General features: G+C 46.0%; 3 protein-coding genes across 7 annotated transcripts; 1 reads left to right on the top strand and 2 right to left on the bottom strand.

The window, feature by feature from the left end:
• Positions 1 to 337: 337 nt before the first annotated feature.
• On the top strand, positions 338 to 4,723 carry LOC101066930 (ceramide kinase-like). The gene is made up of 13 exons (XM_011621906.2): positions 338 to 640; positions 1,083 to 1,178; positions 1,458 to 1,595; positions 1,693 to 1,821; positions 1,893 to 1,956; positions 2,037 to 2,182; positions 2,265 to 2,339; positions 2,469 to 2,621; positions 2,721 to 2,826; positions 3,265 to 3,368; positions 3,665 to 3,861; positions 3,947 to 4,263; positions 4,335 to 4,723. The coding sequence occupies exons 1-13, from the start codon at positions 520 to 522 to the stop codon at positions 4,432 to 4,434; spliced, it is 1,746 nt and encodes a 581-aa protein (XP_011620208.2). The 5' UTR covers positions 338 to 519; the 3' UTR covers positions 4,435 to 4,723.
• Positions 4,724 to 4,904: 181 nt separating this feature from the next.
• On the bottom strand, positions 4,905 to 8,678 carry LOC101067155 (glucose-6-phosphate 1-dehydrogenase-like). Of its 3 annotated transcripts, none has more exons than XM_029833718.1 (13): positions 8,544 to 8,678; positions 8,072 to 8,109; positions 7,841 to 7,949; positions 7,547 to 7,764; positions 7,311 to 7,469; positions 7,025 to 7,150; positions 6,836 to 6,929; positions 6,573 to 6,759; positions 6,237 to 6,472; positions 6,034 to 6,110; positions 5,857 to 5,949; positions 5,702 to 5,767; positions 4,905 to 5,014 (listed from the first exon to the last, which is right to left on the bottom strand). In XM_029833718.1, exons 1-13 carry the CDS (start codon positions 8,658 to 8,660, stop codon positions 5,002 to 5,004), a joined length of 1,533 nt encoding a protein of 510 aa, XP_029689578.1. In that variant the 5' UTR covers positions 8,661 to 8,678; the 3' UTR covers positions 4,905 to 5,001. The 3 variants fall into 3 exon arrangements, with proteins under 3 accessions (XP_029689578.1, XP_029689577.1, XP_011620209.1); XM_029833717.1 differs by lacking the exon at positions 4,905 to 5,014 and adding an exon at positions 5,041 to 5,414; XM_011621907.2 differs by lacking the exon at positions 4,905 to 5,014 and having other exon boundaries at positions 5,443 to 5,767.
• A 599-nt stretch (positions 8,679 to 9,277) lies between these two features.
• LOC101067378 (polypeptide N-acetylgalactosaminyltransferase 6-like) lies at positions 9,278 to 14,872 on the bottom strand. Of its 3 annotated transcripts, none has more exons than XM_011621908.2 (12): positions 14,668 to 14,872; positions 13,987 to 14,093; positions 13,089 to 13,574; positions 12,848 to 13,020; positions 11,864 to 12,013; positions 11,275 to 11,509; positions 11,075 to 11,192; positions 10,790 to 10,990; positions 10,539 to 10,670; positions 10,319 to 10,420; positions 10,062 to 10,220; positions 9,278 to 9,772 (listed from the first exon to the last, which is right to left on the bottom strand). In XM_011621908.2, the coding sequence occupies exons 3-12, from the start codon at positions 13,559 to 13,561 to the stop codon at positions 9,659 to 9,661; spliced, it is 1,857 nt and encodes a 618-aa protein (XP_011620210.2). In that variant the 5' UTR covers positions 13,562 to 13,574; positions 13,987 to 14,093; positions 14,668 to 14,872; the 3' UTR covers positions 9,278 to 9,658. The 3 variants fall into 3 exon arrangements, with proteins under 3 accessions (XP_011620210.2, XP_011620211.2, XP_003963236.2); XM_011621909.2 differs by having other exon boundaries at positions 13,987 to 14,076; XM_003963187.3 differs by lacking the exon at positions 13,987 to 14,093.
• Positions 14,873 to 15,103: the final 231 nt, after the last annotated feature.

The raw sequence follows: 15,103 nt of genomic DNA, 5'->3' as shown, positions 1-15,103 counted from the left end.
GGAACGCTGTCGTTTGTACTGTGTACTGCTCAACATATTTTATAGAATATGCCTTGATTTTTTTTAATACCCAGTACTGTTAAATTGTGATTTTATTAAGATAATAAACATGTCTTATTTTAGTGTGAGCATTTAAACGAAGGGAGACGCGGTAAAATCTCTAAATCGAGGGTTAAGCTTTAGAAAAGTTTTTCTATAATTATTTTCAATTTTAAAAAGATGGAAAATGATCATTAATGCGTCGGATTCCTGTAGCGTCCAAGAACAATTGGCCAAAACGTGGCCGTCCAATCAGCGATGTGAAATGCAAATACAGAGGCAGGTGTCATCAGGGAGTAACCGAGGGAACATTTTAATAACCCTCCTTATGCCCGACATGGACGTGAGGAGCCGCATGGCAGATAATCTAGCGCTCCGTTGAGGGATGGCGATGTCAGATAACCACCCTGATGCTATAAAGAAACGCAACGCTCCTCCGGTGTGATCGTTTATGCGTCCCGAGAAACTCCGACGAGCGAGATGGAAACAGAGAAGCTTGAGTCCACTTTGTGGGTGGGTAATAAACGGTACCGGGCGGTTCTGAACGGCTGGCATTTCAAATGGACCGAGGTAGATAAGAATAACCGGGACAAGAACACAAGTAGGTGCCTTTAAAATCAAATCATTTTCGGACTGTATTGACTGGTAGAACCTAGAACTTAGAACTGTAGCCGAACTTGGACAATAAAAACTGGACAGCACGTATGTCATCTTTACGGGCTGCACCTCACATTTAGATTCGGATTATTACAGGGAAAAAACATTTTAATTAAGGCCGAAGCTGTTTGAAGAAAACGTGAAGAACAAGTCAAACAACACCAGCATGCAACAGTCAGCTTTCTGACAACACTGCAGCTCACACACCTCTTGTAATAGAATAGCCTATAAGGCTTGTCCTTGAACTGTATTCAACACCTTTTGATCACATGTTTAAAGGCATGAGGAATGACCTCAGTGTGGAAATATGAAAATCTGCTCATTGAAACTTCAAGATCACCTCTCAAACATAGTGATGGTACCTGTGTGTCTGTGTGTGATTAAAGTTTCAGTACCTGTGTCAGAGGTTGTTGGAGTGGAGGAGGGGCGGGTGGAAATTCTTCCCCACAAGTCAGTGGAGGACACGGACAAAGACTTCACAGGTGGGTCCTCTTTTTGAGGTGGTGCCCAAATAAGATGGAAATAGACTTTCAGGCCGTGTAGAGCTGTGTCACTGTGATGGAAACGTGCCACCAGGCACCACTAAGGCTTCAAACAGTCAAGATCAGGTTCAGTTTTAGCGCAGCTTGAAGAGTTGCTCGTCTTTTTCCATTTGAAATGACGTGAGATGCGGTGATTTGGCAAGTTTAAAACTAGACATCAGTGATCTGGTTATGGGATGCAACAGTCAACACGGTTGTCTTTTTGGCATCTACCTCTAGTGTTTTACGTGAAGCGCTGCCGCAGTGGGGGGACCTATGGGTTACTATGGAGACTGGGCCGGACCCAGTTCAGTTGCCCCAGTCGTGTTCTCAAAGACCAGTGGATAACAAATCTAAGAACTTCAGTGAAAACCCACAGTAAGGTTATGAAGCTCTGCATGCTGCACGTGCGCAAAATGATTTTAAATGTTGCGCAAGTTGGAGTCTCTGCCATTTACCACTCCCACTTGTCCAGGTCCACGGCGTCCAAACAGGCTTCTGGTGTTTATTAACCCATTTGGAGGCAAAAAGAAAGGAAGGAAGATCTACCATTCTCTGGTGGCCCCTCTGTTTGAGCTGGCTGGTATCAGCTCTCACGTGATAGGTATGTGACACAAAAGGTGTGAGGATGCTCCTCCAGACAGCTTGTAAATGTTCATAATGTCCGTTGCTTAGTGACTGAAAGGGCAAACCAGGCCAGAGATCACCTCCTGAAGAAAGACCTGATTGGCTTTGATGGGTAAGAACATGTTTCGCTCAAATATCAGCCCAACTGGAAAATCCCTCTCTTCCAGCAAGTCAGTTTTCCCTCTTTTCCAGTGTGGTGTGTGTAGGTGGGGATGGCATGTTTAGTGAAATACTGCACGGTTTGATTGGACGGGCCCAACAAGAGGCAGGCATTTGTGAGAACGATCCCTCTGTCACTTTGCAGCCTTCTTCACTTCATATTGGCATCATCCCTGCAGGTATGATCACGCCAGGTTGTTTTAGTTGATACGGTCAAACCACAGGGTACCGCGGCACATTCCTCCTCTTTCTCTATTGCAGGTTCTACAGACTGTGTGTGTTACGCCACAGTAGGGGTGATTGACCCCGTTACGTCAGCTTTACACATTGTCGTTGGTGAGGAAAACTTTTGTCATTCATTCATCTTTAACATCAGCCATTAGCAAAGGTTTTGGCAGGCGTAGGTTGTGTAGTGGCGCATTCAAAATCCATCTCATCTCCTAAAAAACCCCAAAAACCTTGCAGGCGACTCCCAGCCGTTAGACGTGTGTGCAGTCCATCAAGCCTCTGCCCCCTTGCGTTACTCGGTGTCTCTGCTCGGCTACGGCTTTTATGGGGATGTGCTGGCAGAGAGTGAAAAACATCGCTGGATGGGACCTTTACGGTACGATTTTTCAGGTACGAACTGCTGAGTCAGATGACCACAAACTGTCCCTATGGTTGTACGGAAATGTGACAACATCTTTTTTTTTGTGCTAATCACTTTCTTTTGTCTAGGCACAATGGTGTATCTCTGCAACAGGAGCTATGCAGGCATAGTTCAGTACATCCCAGCCGACCCAGTGCTCTCCAGTCCACGAGACAGAACTCGCTGCCTCTCAGGGTAAAATGGCACAACTGTGACAGAAAAATTCTTAAAGTGATTCTTTTTTTTAATGACAAAACACTGAGTGGCTTCTTATTCAGGCACTAGTTAAACTATTGAAGTGCCACCACCTGAAACAGGATCTCAGTGTTTTAGCACACCTTAGGGGAGGTGGAAAGTGTCTCAAAAGTAACTTGATCTTAATGAAAGTAGAGCCTTGGCCTTATATTGCCTCTGGCTGTCAGCAAATAGTTCTTAAAACTCAAAAGATTGGGTGTCAAGGTCAACTGCATGCATTGAATGTCATGGATTTGTAACCATAGTGAAATCCTTGTGTTGTACGGTGGCCCCACAATGTGTGTGTGTGTGTATGTGTGTGTGTGTGTGTGCATGTGTGTGTGTGTGTGTGTGCGTGTGTGTGTGTGTGTGTGTGCGTGTGTGTGTGTGTGTGTTTAGGTGTAGCGTTTGCTCCAGAAGCACAGAGAGACTTATCCATCATTCTCCAGATTCAGGATCCTCGTCCAGATCCCACTACAGCCATTTCAATGGTGACTCAGCAGGTAGGAACCAGGGTACAGGTCACTCCTCCTTGTTCCTTTAACTGTGTCATACTTTTGTACAGCCCCACCTGAGACCTGAGAACCACATTTTGAGCTTTCTGTGGTTGAACTTGAATTTGCCTTTTTGTTTAAAATCACAACAATGTAAACTGAACTAATGCTTGTTTGGATGAAGGAAACCGACGTGCAAATCAGTGTTGTTTAGGGGAAAACTGCAAAAATGGGTAAAGCAGATCTGACAGGAACATCTTTTGTTCGTCTCGTTTGTCTTTTCGCCTCTCCTCTTACGTTTCCAGACGAGTGGGTGAGCGTGGAGGGCAGATTCAGGTGCGTGTCACTGACGTGCATGTCCTGCGCCTGTCCCAGAAGTCCTCTGGGCCTCTCACCCTCTGCCCACCTGGCAGACGGAACGGGGGATCTCATCCTCGTGTGGGATACTAACCCACTGGGATTCCTCAAGTACCTCTACAGGCACACAAGTGCACAGGACCAGGTGGGTGCATGTGGCATTGTGGCACCATTATTGCACATTTATAGTTTAACAATGGCTGACCCAGTATTTTCTTCCTATATTTTAGTTTGACCTGCCTTTTGTGGAGGTCCATCGGGTGAAGGCTGTCCGTTTCTCTGTTCCCTCCAGCAAAGAGGAGGAAGACTGTGAAGAGATTGGCGAGCCCAGCAGTGCGATAAGCGAAGCTGAAAGAGGCTATGTTGAAAGTGCAAGCAGGTCCGGGTCTCAGATGCACCTGACAGAGAAAAGGTCCGGGCGGGAGATGACAGACAAGCAGAAAACTCCCGACTCCTTCCTGTGTGGGCTGTGCTGCAGTAAATCCTCCGCAGTGTCAGTGTGGAACTGCGATGGAGAAATTCTGCCTATCACTGAGGTCTTCTGCAGGTGGGTTCGCAGCAGTTGCACTAACCATAACAATTTAGCAATTTTTAACCCCATTGAATTCTTCTTGTCAGGATTCACGGCCAGTTGTTACACCTGTATGCTCGGGGCATCGAGGACCAGGCGCTGCACGGCTGCAGTGTGGAAAACGAGGCAACATCCTACATAAACTGACCACAGTAAAAGGGAGTCAACTGAGACCCTAAGTGTTTGTCAAGCTAATGTGTGTTTCCTAATGTGTGCCACTCAGCTTCTGTTGTGGCTGCAGAATTTCTTATATTTCAGTGCCTTTTCACTGTAATTCATCTTCAAATCTATTTATTCTTGAATACATTTATATAGCGTTGGTATTTATAACAAACATGGATACAGAATTTGCAGTTTCTGATCTGTAAATAGCATTTATTTTCACTTTAAACGGTAAACACTGAAAATCTCAATACAATAAAAAGGAGTAAACTGACTCTTTTTATGACTTTTTAGCATACCTGCTGTATTTTGCAGCATGGAGCTTTTAAATTAACATTAATCTGACTTGTTATCATCGGTAATAAGAATATAGCATATTGTATTTCTATGTTCTGTACCTTAAGTACACAACATGCAGTGGGGCGGAACACGTGTTTATCTATGCTGCCCTTCCCACGGCCTTCCGGGTACTGGCAGGATCATCAGTTGGTCTTCAGTTATTTGTGTGATTGTGTGTGCACGTGACTTTGTGTAATGTAGATGGGAGGCCAGCTAGATCATGCCGCTGATAAAGAGAGAAAAAGGCAGTAAGAGACAGCACTTATATGTTGCATAAAGTTGAAAAGATTAAAAAAAAAAAAAAAGTGCAGTTTTGCATGTAAAACAAACACGTACAACAAATGCCAGTAGTTTTTATTTCGACACCTACCTGGAAGTCATCTTTGGAGAAACTGCATTTTCAAATTGTCCCTTGTTACTAAGTGAGTCAACAGTTCCTAGAAACCTGATGAGCAAGCTCTCCTAAAATAAATATTACGTGGCGTTTTCACTTTGCATACACTTGCACGTAGGCCTCAGTCTGCTTTGACATTGACTGTATACACCATAAAGATCATGCTTCTGCTGTGTGCTCACATTCATGAAATAAAAGGGTTTCTTGTGTCAAGTCAGGGTGAATGATCCTTCTGGGAATACATAAAAAAGAGGAGGAAGAATAGTGAACTGTGATTTATTTTGGAAATTTACAGGTGAACACTTCAATCAGTCGTAGTGATGTTCTACATTCATTCACGTGTGATTGGGAACAACAACATTATTTCAATGCATGCAGGCAATAATCTCTAAAAAGCAGTGAAAGATGGCAGTAAAGTTTTATTAACATTAGTTGTGAACTTGCTGATGAAGAAGTGTGCTTTTAAAATGACGGTGTTTGTGCAACAGAGCGGGTTACGATGTGTGGGGCTGCACCCACTTGTATGTTCCCTTGTAGCGGAACCCGGCTCTCTTTGCAAGATGGTCTGCAGCTTCTGGGCCACGGCTGCAGAGGCGAGACAGTAAAGAAAAAGCAAAGAGTAAGAAAAAATAAAATGGAAGAGGGGTTGAAATCCCATGGACTTTAGACATTACCTTCCATAGAAGTATGGAATGGGGGGTGTCTTCTCTGCCTCGATTTGATGGAGGAGAGGGGTGAAGATCCTCCAGGCCTCTCGCAGTTCATCACTAGGAGAGAAAGGGCAATATTTTAGGAGACAAGTTTATATGTTATATTAAAACCTAATAAAAAATATCAACATAATAACTGACCTGCGAACAAAATGCATCTGATTTCCACAGAAGACATCCAGTATCAGCCTCTCATAGGCATCAGGGAGCTTTGCATTCTAGAAGAAGATGATGTTTTTAGTTGTATTCAACACAATGGTGAGTACTGGGCTTATATCAGGTGACAGAAAACAACGTCTCTCCTATGAAAGAGCACAGGAGAGATTTGGAGTGAGACCCAGAACCTTGTATCTGCTTTTGTAAGTGAGATCGAGCTCCGTCTCCTCGGGGCTGAAGTAAATCCCAGGCCGCTTGGTCATCATCTTCAGATAAATGGCCTCATCTGGCTGCACGCGCACCACCAGCTCATTCCTCTGGCAGTTTTCATCAAATATGTCTCCAGGCACATCGCTGAACTGCAGACGCACCTCTGCCTTCCGCTCATTCAGAGCCTTACCGCAGCGGAGAATGAATGGAACTCCTGGCGCGCGAAGCATTGATGGGATGAGAACATTGTGAGTGACACCATATGTAAATGTAAATGTAAAGAGAAAGACAGATAAGCAAACATTTTGTCTCACCATCCCATCTTTCACTCTGGATGTAGAGCACCGCAGTAGCAAATGTTGGTGTGCAGGAACCTTCAGGTACGGAGGGGTCATCCTGGTAACCCAGCCTGGCGTGGCTCTCCCCCTCAGGGTCCCCCACGTACTGGCCGAGGACCACATCTGTTGGAGCTACTGGGGCTATACGCTTCAGGACCTTCACCTGTAAGAGGACAAAATAAACTCAAGAAGAACAGATGAGGACGACTGGCGGAGGATCTCCAGCTCTACTCCTTTACCTTCTCATCCCTCACATCGTCTGGACTCGTAGTTGGAGGTTTCTCCATGGCAACCAGACAGAGCATCTGGAGGAGATGATTCTGCATGACATCCCTACATCCAGAAACAAGAACAGGAATCAGGCTCGGCTGTGATTGGGATTATATATTCAGGGGTTTTGCTTCAGTCTATCTGTACAGAATCCTCACCGGATTATACCAAAGTTATCAAAGTATCCTCCACGGCCCTGAGTGCCAAACGGCTCCTTGAAGGTGAGAACCACACAAGCAACATTGTTCCTGTTCCAGATGGGTCCAAAGATGCGATTACCAAACCTGAAAGGACGAAGAGTACCAGCCAATAACATTTTGAAGGAATTACAGCATATTTCACTTTTTAAGAATTAAATAATGTCTGGAGTTTGGCTTTAAAAGCAAAAATAGGTTTATGCCGGTGGCACAATATGAATTCTGAAAAGTTTGTATGAGTTGTTACCTGAGAACCATGAGGTTCTGGACCATCTCTTTGCCCAGATAGTGGTCAATGCGATAGATCTGGTTCTCTTTAAATAAGGAGGACAGATGAACTGACAACTCTTGGGAACTCTGGAGGTCCCGACCAAAGGGCTTCTCAACAATTATCCTGTTCCAGCCCCTGTGTGACAAACAGAGCTCATCACAGCTCAAATAACACGCTCTAGGTTTGTTGACTCGAGAACAACAGATACCGACCTGTCGCTCATGCAGTGACAGCTGATGTTCGTGCCGACTTGCTGGTAGACGGTGGGCGGCAGAGCCAGGTAGAAGAGTCTGTTGGCGTAACTTCCTCCCGGCAGGGAGGACAGGTGAAGACTGAGCTGTGTGAAAGAGCTGCTGTCGTCGTATCTGCCTCTGACGTAGGAGTTCTTACTGAAGAACATTGACAGACACTCATTCTGCTCAGTGGTGACCTGACGGTAAAGTTCAAGGAGGGTTTGTGAGAGTACAATCAAGCGCCACATGCAGGATGAGGAGCAGAGCTTCTACCTTCATATGAGGGAGACATGCTGTCTTGATGTCCTCCACCGTCAGGTCAGATCGGGCAAAACCAACAAAGTAGGTGTCATCTGGGAGGAGACCATCTCTGAATAACCACCTGGAAGGGTGACAGCCACATTCAGGAGCAGTAAAGCAGAACAAGTTATTCAAACTGGCGATGTCCAGTGGTACAACATCTAAAGTCCAACTCAGATTAAAGTCCAAGTGAGTCCAACTCACCATAGAGTTGGATAGATCTTTTTCTTGGCAAGATCTCCCTGTGCAAAAACAACAAAACAAAACTACTGATCACTGAAGCAGAAACGCAGAGTCCAAAGAGCAGGTGTGCTCAGGAGCTCTCGCTCTCTCTCTCTCTCTCTGTCTCTCTCTCTCCCCTTTTATATTTAAGATCACTGTCTTTGAAAAAGTGGAACAAGCAGCTAAATATTCTGTTGCTGTCAGTGCTGGCTGGACAAAGAAATACTTTACAAACACAGAGGAGCTATTTGTTCCTTCCTTGCTTGCCATGCACGTTCACCCCCCACCCCCACCATTAGACACGGGAAGGGTCCTGTAACTAGCCGGGACTTAATAATAATAAAAAAGTAGGTATTGCTAAACATCTGGGCGAGAGCAGCAATTTCTGCAAAGTTACTCAACGAGGAGTTAGTGGCAATTTATGACATGTTGTAAGAAGTGAAGAGGTACTCACAGAGGCTCCTAAGATTATAAAAATGTGCGTGTTGGAGTCATTGAGCTGCTTCTCTCCATAGAGCTCCTTCCTGAGCTGTCCAAACACTTCAGAACGAGTCAAGAGCTCAGTATTCATCTTCTGGGCCACTCGGTGCCTCTGTTGCTGCAGAATAGGAGCTACTCACATGCCTGTATGGCCACATGACACACAAGCGCACGGCACACACACGCACACGCTATAGAGTAGAATTTCATTTGTCATCCTGGTCTTGCTGAAAACCGTTCAGCAGGTTAATGCTGCCATCTGTTGTGGAAAAGAAATAACGTCACAACGTTTTACCTGTTAAACCTCCCAAACCTGCTCCAGGAAGAGAAAAACATCCCAAAAGAAAAATCTGGTTTGTTCACCTGGGGAAATGTTACCTTTAACTCATATTTCAAGTATATGCAGTGAAGACTATAAATAGTTTGCATTTTTCTGACTCCGCACCCACATAGAGTTTGCACAAGTGTTGCACCTTCACTGGCTGTAGAAACCTTTTACAGGGGCCTATCTTATCAGCGTGTCAGTGAAAACTATGACACGACAGTCATGGCTGGACTATAAAATCTGGGGCATAAGTACCCAGTCAAAAACATCAGCATCTGCAGCCCAAAACAAGAAAACCCAATATTCAACAACAACTATAGCCAAAAAACAATGCAGATAATGGATCTCACATATAATCAGGCCAGACTGGTGGGATCAAAAGATTTGACACAAAATAAGATTTTTATTTATAAAAACATCTTATTAGATGGACAGTAGACAATGAAAAATAAAAATCAGAAAGCAGTGAAAATTTCACTGAACCGTCGCCGTCAGCTGTCGTCTCATGATCCAGCTGACATTCCTTGATTATGAATGCCGAAGTCCAGGCTCCAGCATCTTTCTGGAGTTTTTAAATCATAAATATATCTAAAAACCGATGAAGGTCCACCCCAAAGTCATCCATAGCCGTGTTTTCCACCTTTAACTGACGACTCAGGATTGTCAAAACCCCCAATTCCAATTTTTTGAACTGTCTCCCCAGAGCGAAGCCTGAGGAAGGAGGCACATGGTGCCAAAGGTAATCTAACTGGTTGACAGAGAGATCAGCTTAACGTCCACTGCTGGAAGAGGTCTTCAGTGTTACACTGGTCCATCAGAATATTGGTACCGCTCAGCCGTAAACACTGACCGCTACTGGGATTCTTCAGAAGGTTTCCCTGGAAGGCAGAAGCAGAGAGAGGGTGACTCAAGATGGACACTCATTGGCTACAAAGCCATTGACAATTTCACTGAAGACAACCCCACATCCTGGCATCAGGTTCCTGTCAGTAATTCCATTCCATGAGTCACTTTAATGAATAACGAAGACTGCTGTGACCAACAGTGCAGTTGCTTGGCTGCAACATGGGAAAATATCTAAAAAAAAAATTTTTTTAAAGGCCCAGCTACAACCCTATTTTGCTACATTACCCATTAAAGCCCAAAGGTTTTCTTAGGTGCTATCACCTCAGTAAAAATCCACTCCTGTTGTGGCGCCAGCCCCGTGTCCATGCCCCTCCGCTGGCACGCTTCGATTTTCACCGCCTCTGGATGTGGTATGGCATGAAGACACAACTCCTTTCCGATGTTATGACGAAGCTCTTTGTGAGAGGAGTATTCAAAGTACTGTGAGAGACAAAAGCACACAGTAAGACCTTTAAACTACTGTCCCCATCCTGCCAAAACCCCTTCATCTGAATTCACTCTCGTGCGTGTCAGTGTACCTGGTTGCCACCCATGTTGTGACACGTGTACATCATCACAGGCTTGCCCCCTAGGTTGTTCTCTCCGACGTCCAGGCAGGTTTTAGAGCCCTGGTTTTTAATCTGAGGCATACGCAGGTAAAAAAAAAAAATGTATATACTGTACATCCCTGTCATGTTTTTTAAAACCCACTAGGCCTTAATGGCTTGAAGGTACTGACAATGACAAGGTGTGTCTCACCGCTCCAAATCTGTCTGGTGTCAGGTCCGGAACAAACGCTTCTGGATAGACTGTGTTTAAATACCAGGAGAAGTTCTTGCAGTGGAGTCGCTCCCGCAGGTTCAAGCGCTCAGAGATGTCCCCGTAGTTATTCTAAAGCAGTAGAGAGGGTGTAATTAAAACCCAATAATCACAATATCACACCAACAGGGAAATTCATGGACAAACTGCCCCCATCCTCATTTAACATCCCATCATCTGGCCACACTGACCTCCTTTGCCATTTTTGCAGCGTTTTTGTTGCGTCGGTAGAAAATCTTCTTGTAATCGTCCATCCAAACCTCAGCCAGGCGCACCTGGTTCCGAGTGATGACTTCCGTTCCCTTGGGGAAGGTGTGAGGGCTCTTGGTGCGGAAAACGTGACCCACCACAGAACAAGGGATGATCTCTAGCTGCCCTCCGCACTGCCACACCTGTCAGTATGTTACAGGCCGCAGTCACTCTAACGGCATTGTGTTTGGTTGACTCATTATAGGAGCTGTAGAGAGAAGACCAACCCTGAAGGACATCTCAATATTTTCTCCACCCCAGATCTCCATTTTGTCGTCATAGGTTCCAATGTGTTCGAAGTACGTCTTCAGGATCGAGAAGAGACCTCCGGCGAAGGTAGGCGTCCTAAAAGACGAGCAGATGGATTCGATTTAAACAGTGTGATGACTTAGGCTGTTCAACGTGAAATCGGTCCCCTCCTCCTTACTTCACAGGGCAGGTTTCATCCTTGCGCAGCTTCCTCGCAGCCTCGGGAATCTGCTCCCATCCAAAGGTCAAGCTCCAGTCAAAGTTCCCTCGGTTGAAGGCGTGGCTGGAGGGCGCGGGCTTGTTGAACTGAAAGGACTCAAGGTCAATGGTGGTGATTTCTGGGCTGACCACAGCGGTGGGCTCCTCCACAATGCGGGCCAACAGGGGCTCCAGCCAGCCATGGAAGCACTCACCTGAACAGAGGAGGGGGGTGGAGATCAGTCTAAAGCTCAGGTTAGTGCACAAGATGATCAGCAAAGGCAAAGATCAGCTTCCTTCAAATGACAGCAGGAACATGCTGAAGTATTTAAAGGTAGCCTCTAAACTGATGATGACAGAGGAACACTAGCAATACTACCTTCTTCAAACTCCACCCTGCTACTCATTTAACCACAAAGTGCATAACACACTCTTTAGCTGTTGCTTCAGATGCTGCTGCTCTCTTAATAACCAAGAATTTTCAGTCAGCGTATATTTTTAATGAACTGCTGAGACACCGGTGCTGTGGGCCAAATGATTAGAAATATTCAGGGGTTGTGTTTCCTCACAGTGTGCATCAAGAAAGGTCAGAACTTCGCCCTGAGCCTCGCTGGCACCCAGCAGCCTGGCAGTGATCAGACCCTTCCTCTCCGGCTGCCTCAGCACACGGACGATTTTAAACTGAAGCACAAATTCTTCGAGCTGTTCCTTCAGGTGCCCTATGGAAAGAAAGAAACAAAAGTAATGTCTTCTTCTCCACACACACACGCACACGAGCAGATTACGATACAACTACACAATGCAGGATGTCTAAAGAGCTGCTGTTGTGGCAGCATAAAGAGGAAGTTTTGCTGTAGCTGTGGTTGTAACTGACGCTCAGTCTAAAGACTTTTATTTTGCAATTAAAATAAGACGGCATAGCTCAAAATCTGAACGTTAATACAACAGGACAGGGTTACAGAGATTCTCAAGAAATGGAGAGAAAACAACTAAAAGCTAATCTCCATGCTTTTAAGTGGTCAAACTAGCAGTTATCAACGCGTCCCATCGTAAATCTTGTTAATATGCAAACATATCCAGGCGTGGCACTCTGTCCTTTAATCCTTTTATCATAAGCCGGAGCGGCTCTTTTGGACTGTTACTGTAATTTGCATTTCACCGACATTCACATTTCTGACTGTTAACAGTATTACATCACCATAACTCTTCTGTGCAGATGAAGGAAGGAAACCCCGAGTGGGTTCGTCTGAGCATACTTAAGTGAATATGATGAATTGACGTGAGACAGATCCACCTCCGGCCTGGGATGAGCGGGCAGAGCCAATGGCTGATTTGCTTGCAATGACAAAAATTGTCTTGTAACTGCCAGATTGTTTTTTGTCTAAAAAGAACCGGTTCCTGAATAGCACATAAACGGGCTTGCTTTGCATGACAATACTGAGCTCCATTCTGAGTCATTAGTCTCGGCACTCGGCTCTCAAATGAGGTGTGCTGCATTTTCCTGTAAGTCAAGCTCCAAATATGGTCGAGGCTTTCGTTTGTATTGTACACACCTGCAACACTGGCATCGTCCACCAAGATAATCTCTTTGAGCAGGACGGCAGGAGACGTGTGCAGGACGCTGTAGACCGTCCTGAGCAGGGTGGACCAGGCCTCGTTGTGGAACACAATGATGACGCTGGTGGTCGGCAGGGCAGGACAGCGGGGGAACTTCCTTTCTACGCACCTGATTTTTTAAAAAGTAATATGAGCACATGGAAATAACAAGCTAAGGTAACAGTAAGGTGCTCTTACTCTCGTGGCCGCGTGTCCTCTCCAAGACTACGGCTGAGCGAGATGCGGTCGCTAGCAAACTGATTAAAGCAGTGTCGCGTCATGCCATCCTTCTTTTCTGTCTCCTCCTCTGGGGACATCTGGTCTTTCTTGAAGGCCTTCCCATCAGCCCCGGGGCTTCTGGGGTCCTGCGGCGGTCGCTCCAGGTGAGGCTTGAGCTCCGCCTGTGTGTAGAACCCAGCGGGACAGTTGTCCGTGGGCTGCTCCACAGCAACGGGCGGCTCAGGGGCTTTGATCTGGAAAGCCATGTTGTTGACGACATCTCGGACCATCACCAGAACTTTGTCCTTCCTGACCACTAGCTCGCGCAACCAGGGGTCCTCGGTGGATGACGAACCAACATCCCTCTGAAGGACCACGAGCGTTACCATGAAAAGCGCCCCGCCGAGGAGCACAAGTTTTAGTGGGGACAAACGTCTTCGTACAAGCCTCATGTTGACTCCACGGCTGTTCAAACACACAAAGCCGAATGAATGGAAGTTCTGTGAATATGATGAAAAATACCCTCAAGACCCACACACACCCACTAAGTTCTCCTGGGAGCCCAAAAGAGTACCATGGAGGACAAGAAAGAAGAGCGTCTTAGTCCTGTTTGTGCGTCCACTCAAACGCCATAGCAGCAGGTTAGCTGGCCCGGATTACTGCTCTCCCTACCAGTCCCCAGGGGCAGGTGAAGGAGATGGAGAGCAGGAACAAACACACCACACCTCCCAGTGCACACCTGAGGACAACCACTGTTGTCACAGTCCTCCAGGACCCACGTGGCAGTGGGTGGTGGTTGTGACAGTGTTGACTCAGCCTGGAGCTCTCACACGGATTAATAAGTGACTTACTATCACCTTCTTGAGATGTCTCATACCTCACAAAATAAGGACACCTCACCAGCCAGGCTTCAGCCAGGTGAAGCGTGACAGGAGCACAGCAGCACAGCAGCACAGCAGCACAGAGCCTTGACACAAAGGCAGCCTGTTTTCATCAAGGAAACAGGATATCATCGCAATGCAGGCGCACTTACTGTTGGACACCAACTCTTACTTGGTCATAATTAATTTACTCTCGTCTCAAACAAGCCTCCTTCATAATTAATTTAAGGGAGCATTAATAATGGTATTCCAACCCACTTTGTCCCCGATATGGAACCAGTTCATCCAGTTGTCACATACATTAATAGGGAGAATGGACAAGGCGTAAATATCAGATAACCGGCCACAAATGGGATGATCTGCGTGGGTAACCGGCAAAAGGCGACTTACTCTAATTGCTTCTCTATGTTAGAACCTCTTAAAGGAAATTCACAGAAAAGTAACCATAGTGGTCGAACCGATCCAACAGCCAAAAATGAAAGAGGAAGAGTTAGAACTAAATCTGCTTTCAGCCACACTGTCAACCCAGAGCTCTTATCTGCTTTATTAACAGTAAAAACCCGCTTATCTGACACACCAACACGACCCGACAGGTAACCACCCACCGCATGAACCGGATCGGTCCTGAAAACTGGACTTTGGCGTGATTTTAGCGCATCCACACAACATCCGCTTACCTAAAATCTGACGGTCAGCCTCGTTCCGGGTTGACGGTGTCTATTTATGTGTTGTGAAAGTTGCCAGCTTGAACCATCTGCAGTCGGTGCACTGTTGGCGGAGTTGTCACTGAGGTGTTCAGTCCGAACCAGGATACGCGTCGCCTCCGGCTGCACCTCCAGCAGAACAGGTGCCATTTGTGGAAATGATTAACCGCAGCGCGCCCCCTGCTGCCCCCCGGCTGCATTGCATGGGATGTACCACCACGACTTGGTAATAAATAGATGAATCATTAATACGCCAATAAATCAATCAAGCAATAATCTAAGCTTTATTATATCACCACGTTATCTGGGAGCAAATATTTAAATCCCACTGTCACGCAGTACTCGTCCGTGTATTACATTCTCCGCCACAGCGTCCTTGTTATAGTAACATTAGTGCGTTATTCATCGG

The sequence above is a fragment of the Takifugu rubripes genome, chromosome 3 (genome assembly GCF_901000725.2).
Source record: "Takifugu rubripes chromosome 3, fTakRub1.2, whole genome shotgun sequence".
Classification (NCBI taxonomy): Eukaryota; Metazoa; Chordata; class Actinopteri; order Tetraodontiformes; family Tetraodontidae; genus Takifugu; species Takifugu rubripes.
Note: the sequence above shows the minus strand (reverse complement) of the source record. Positions and strands in the feature narration are given on the sequence as shown.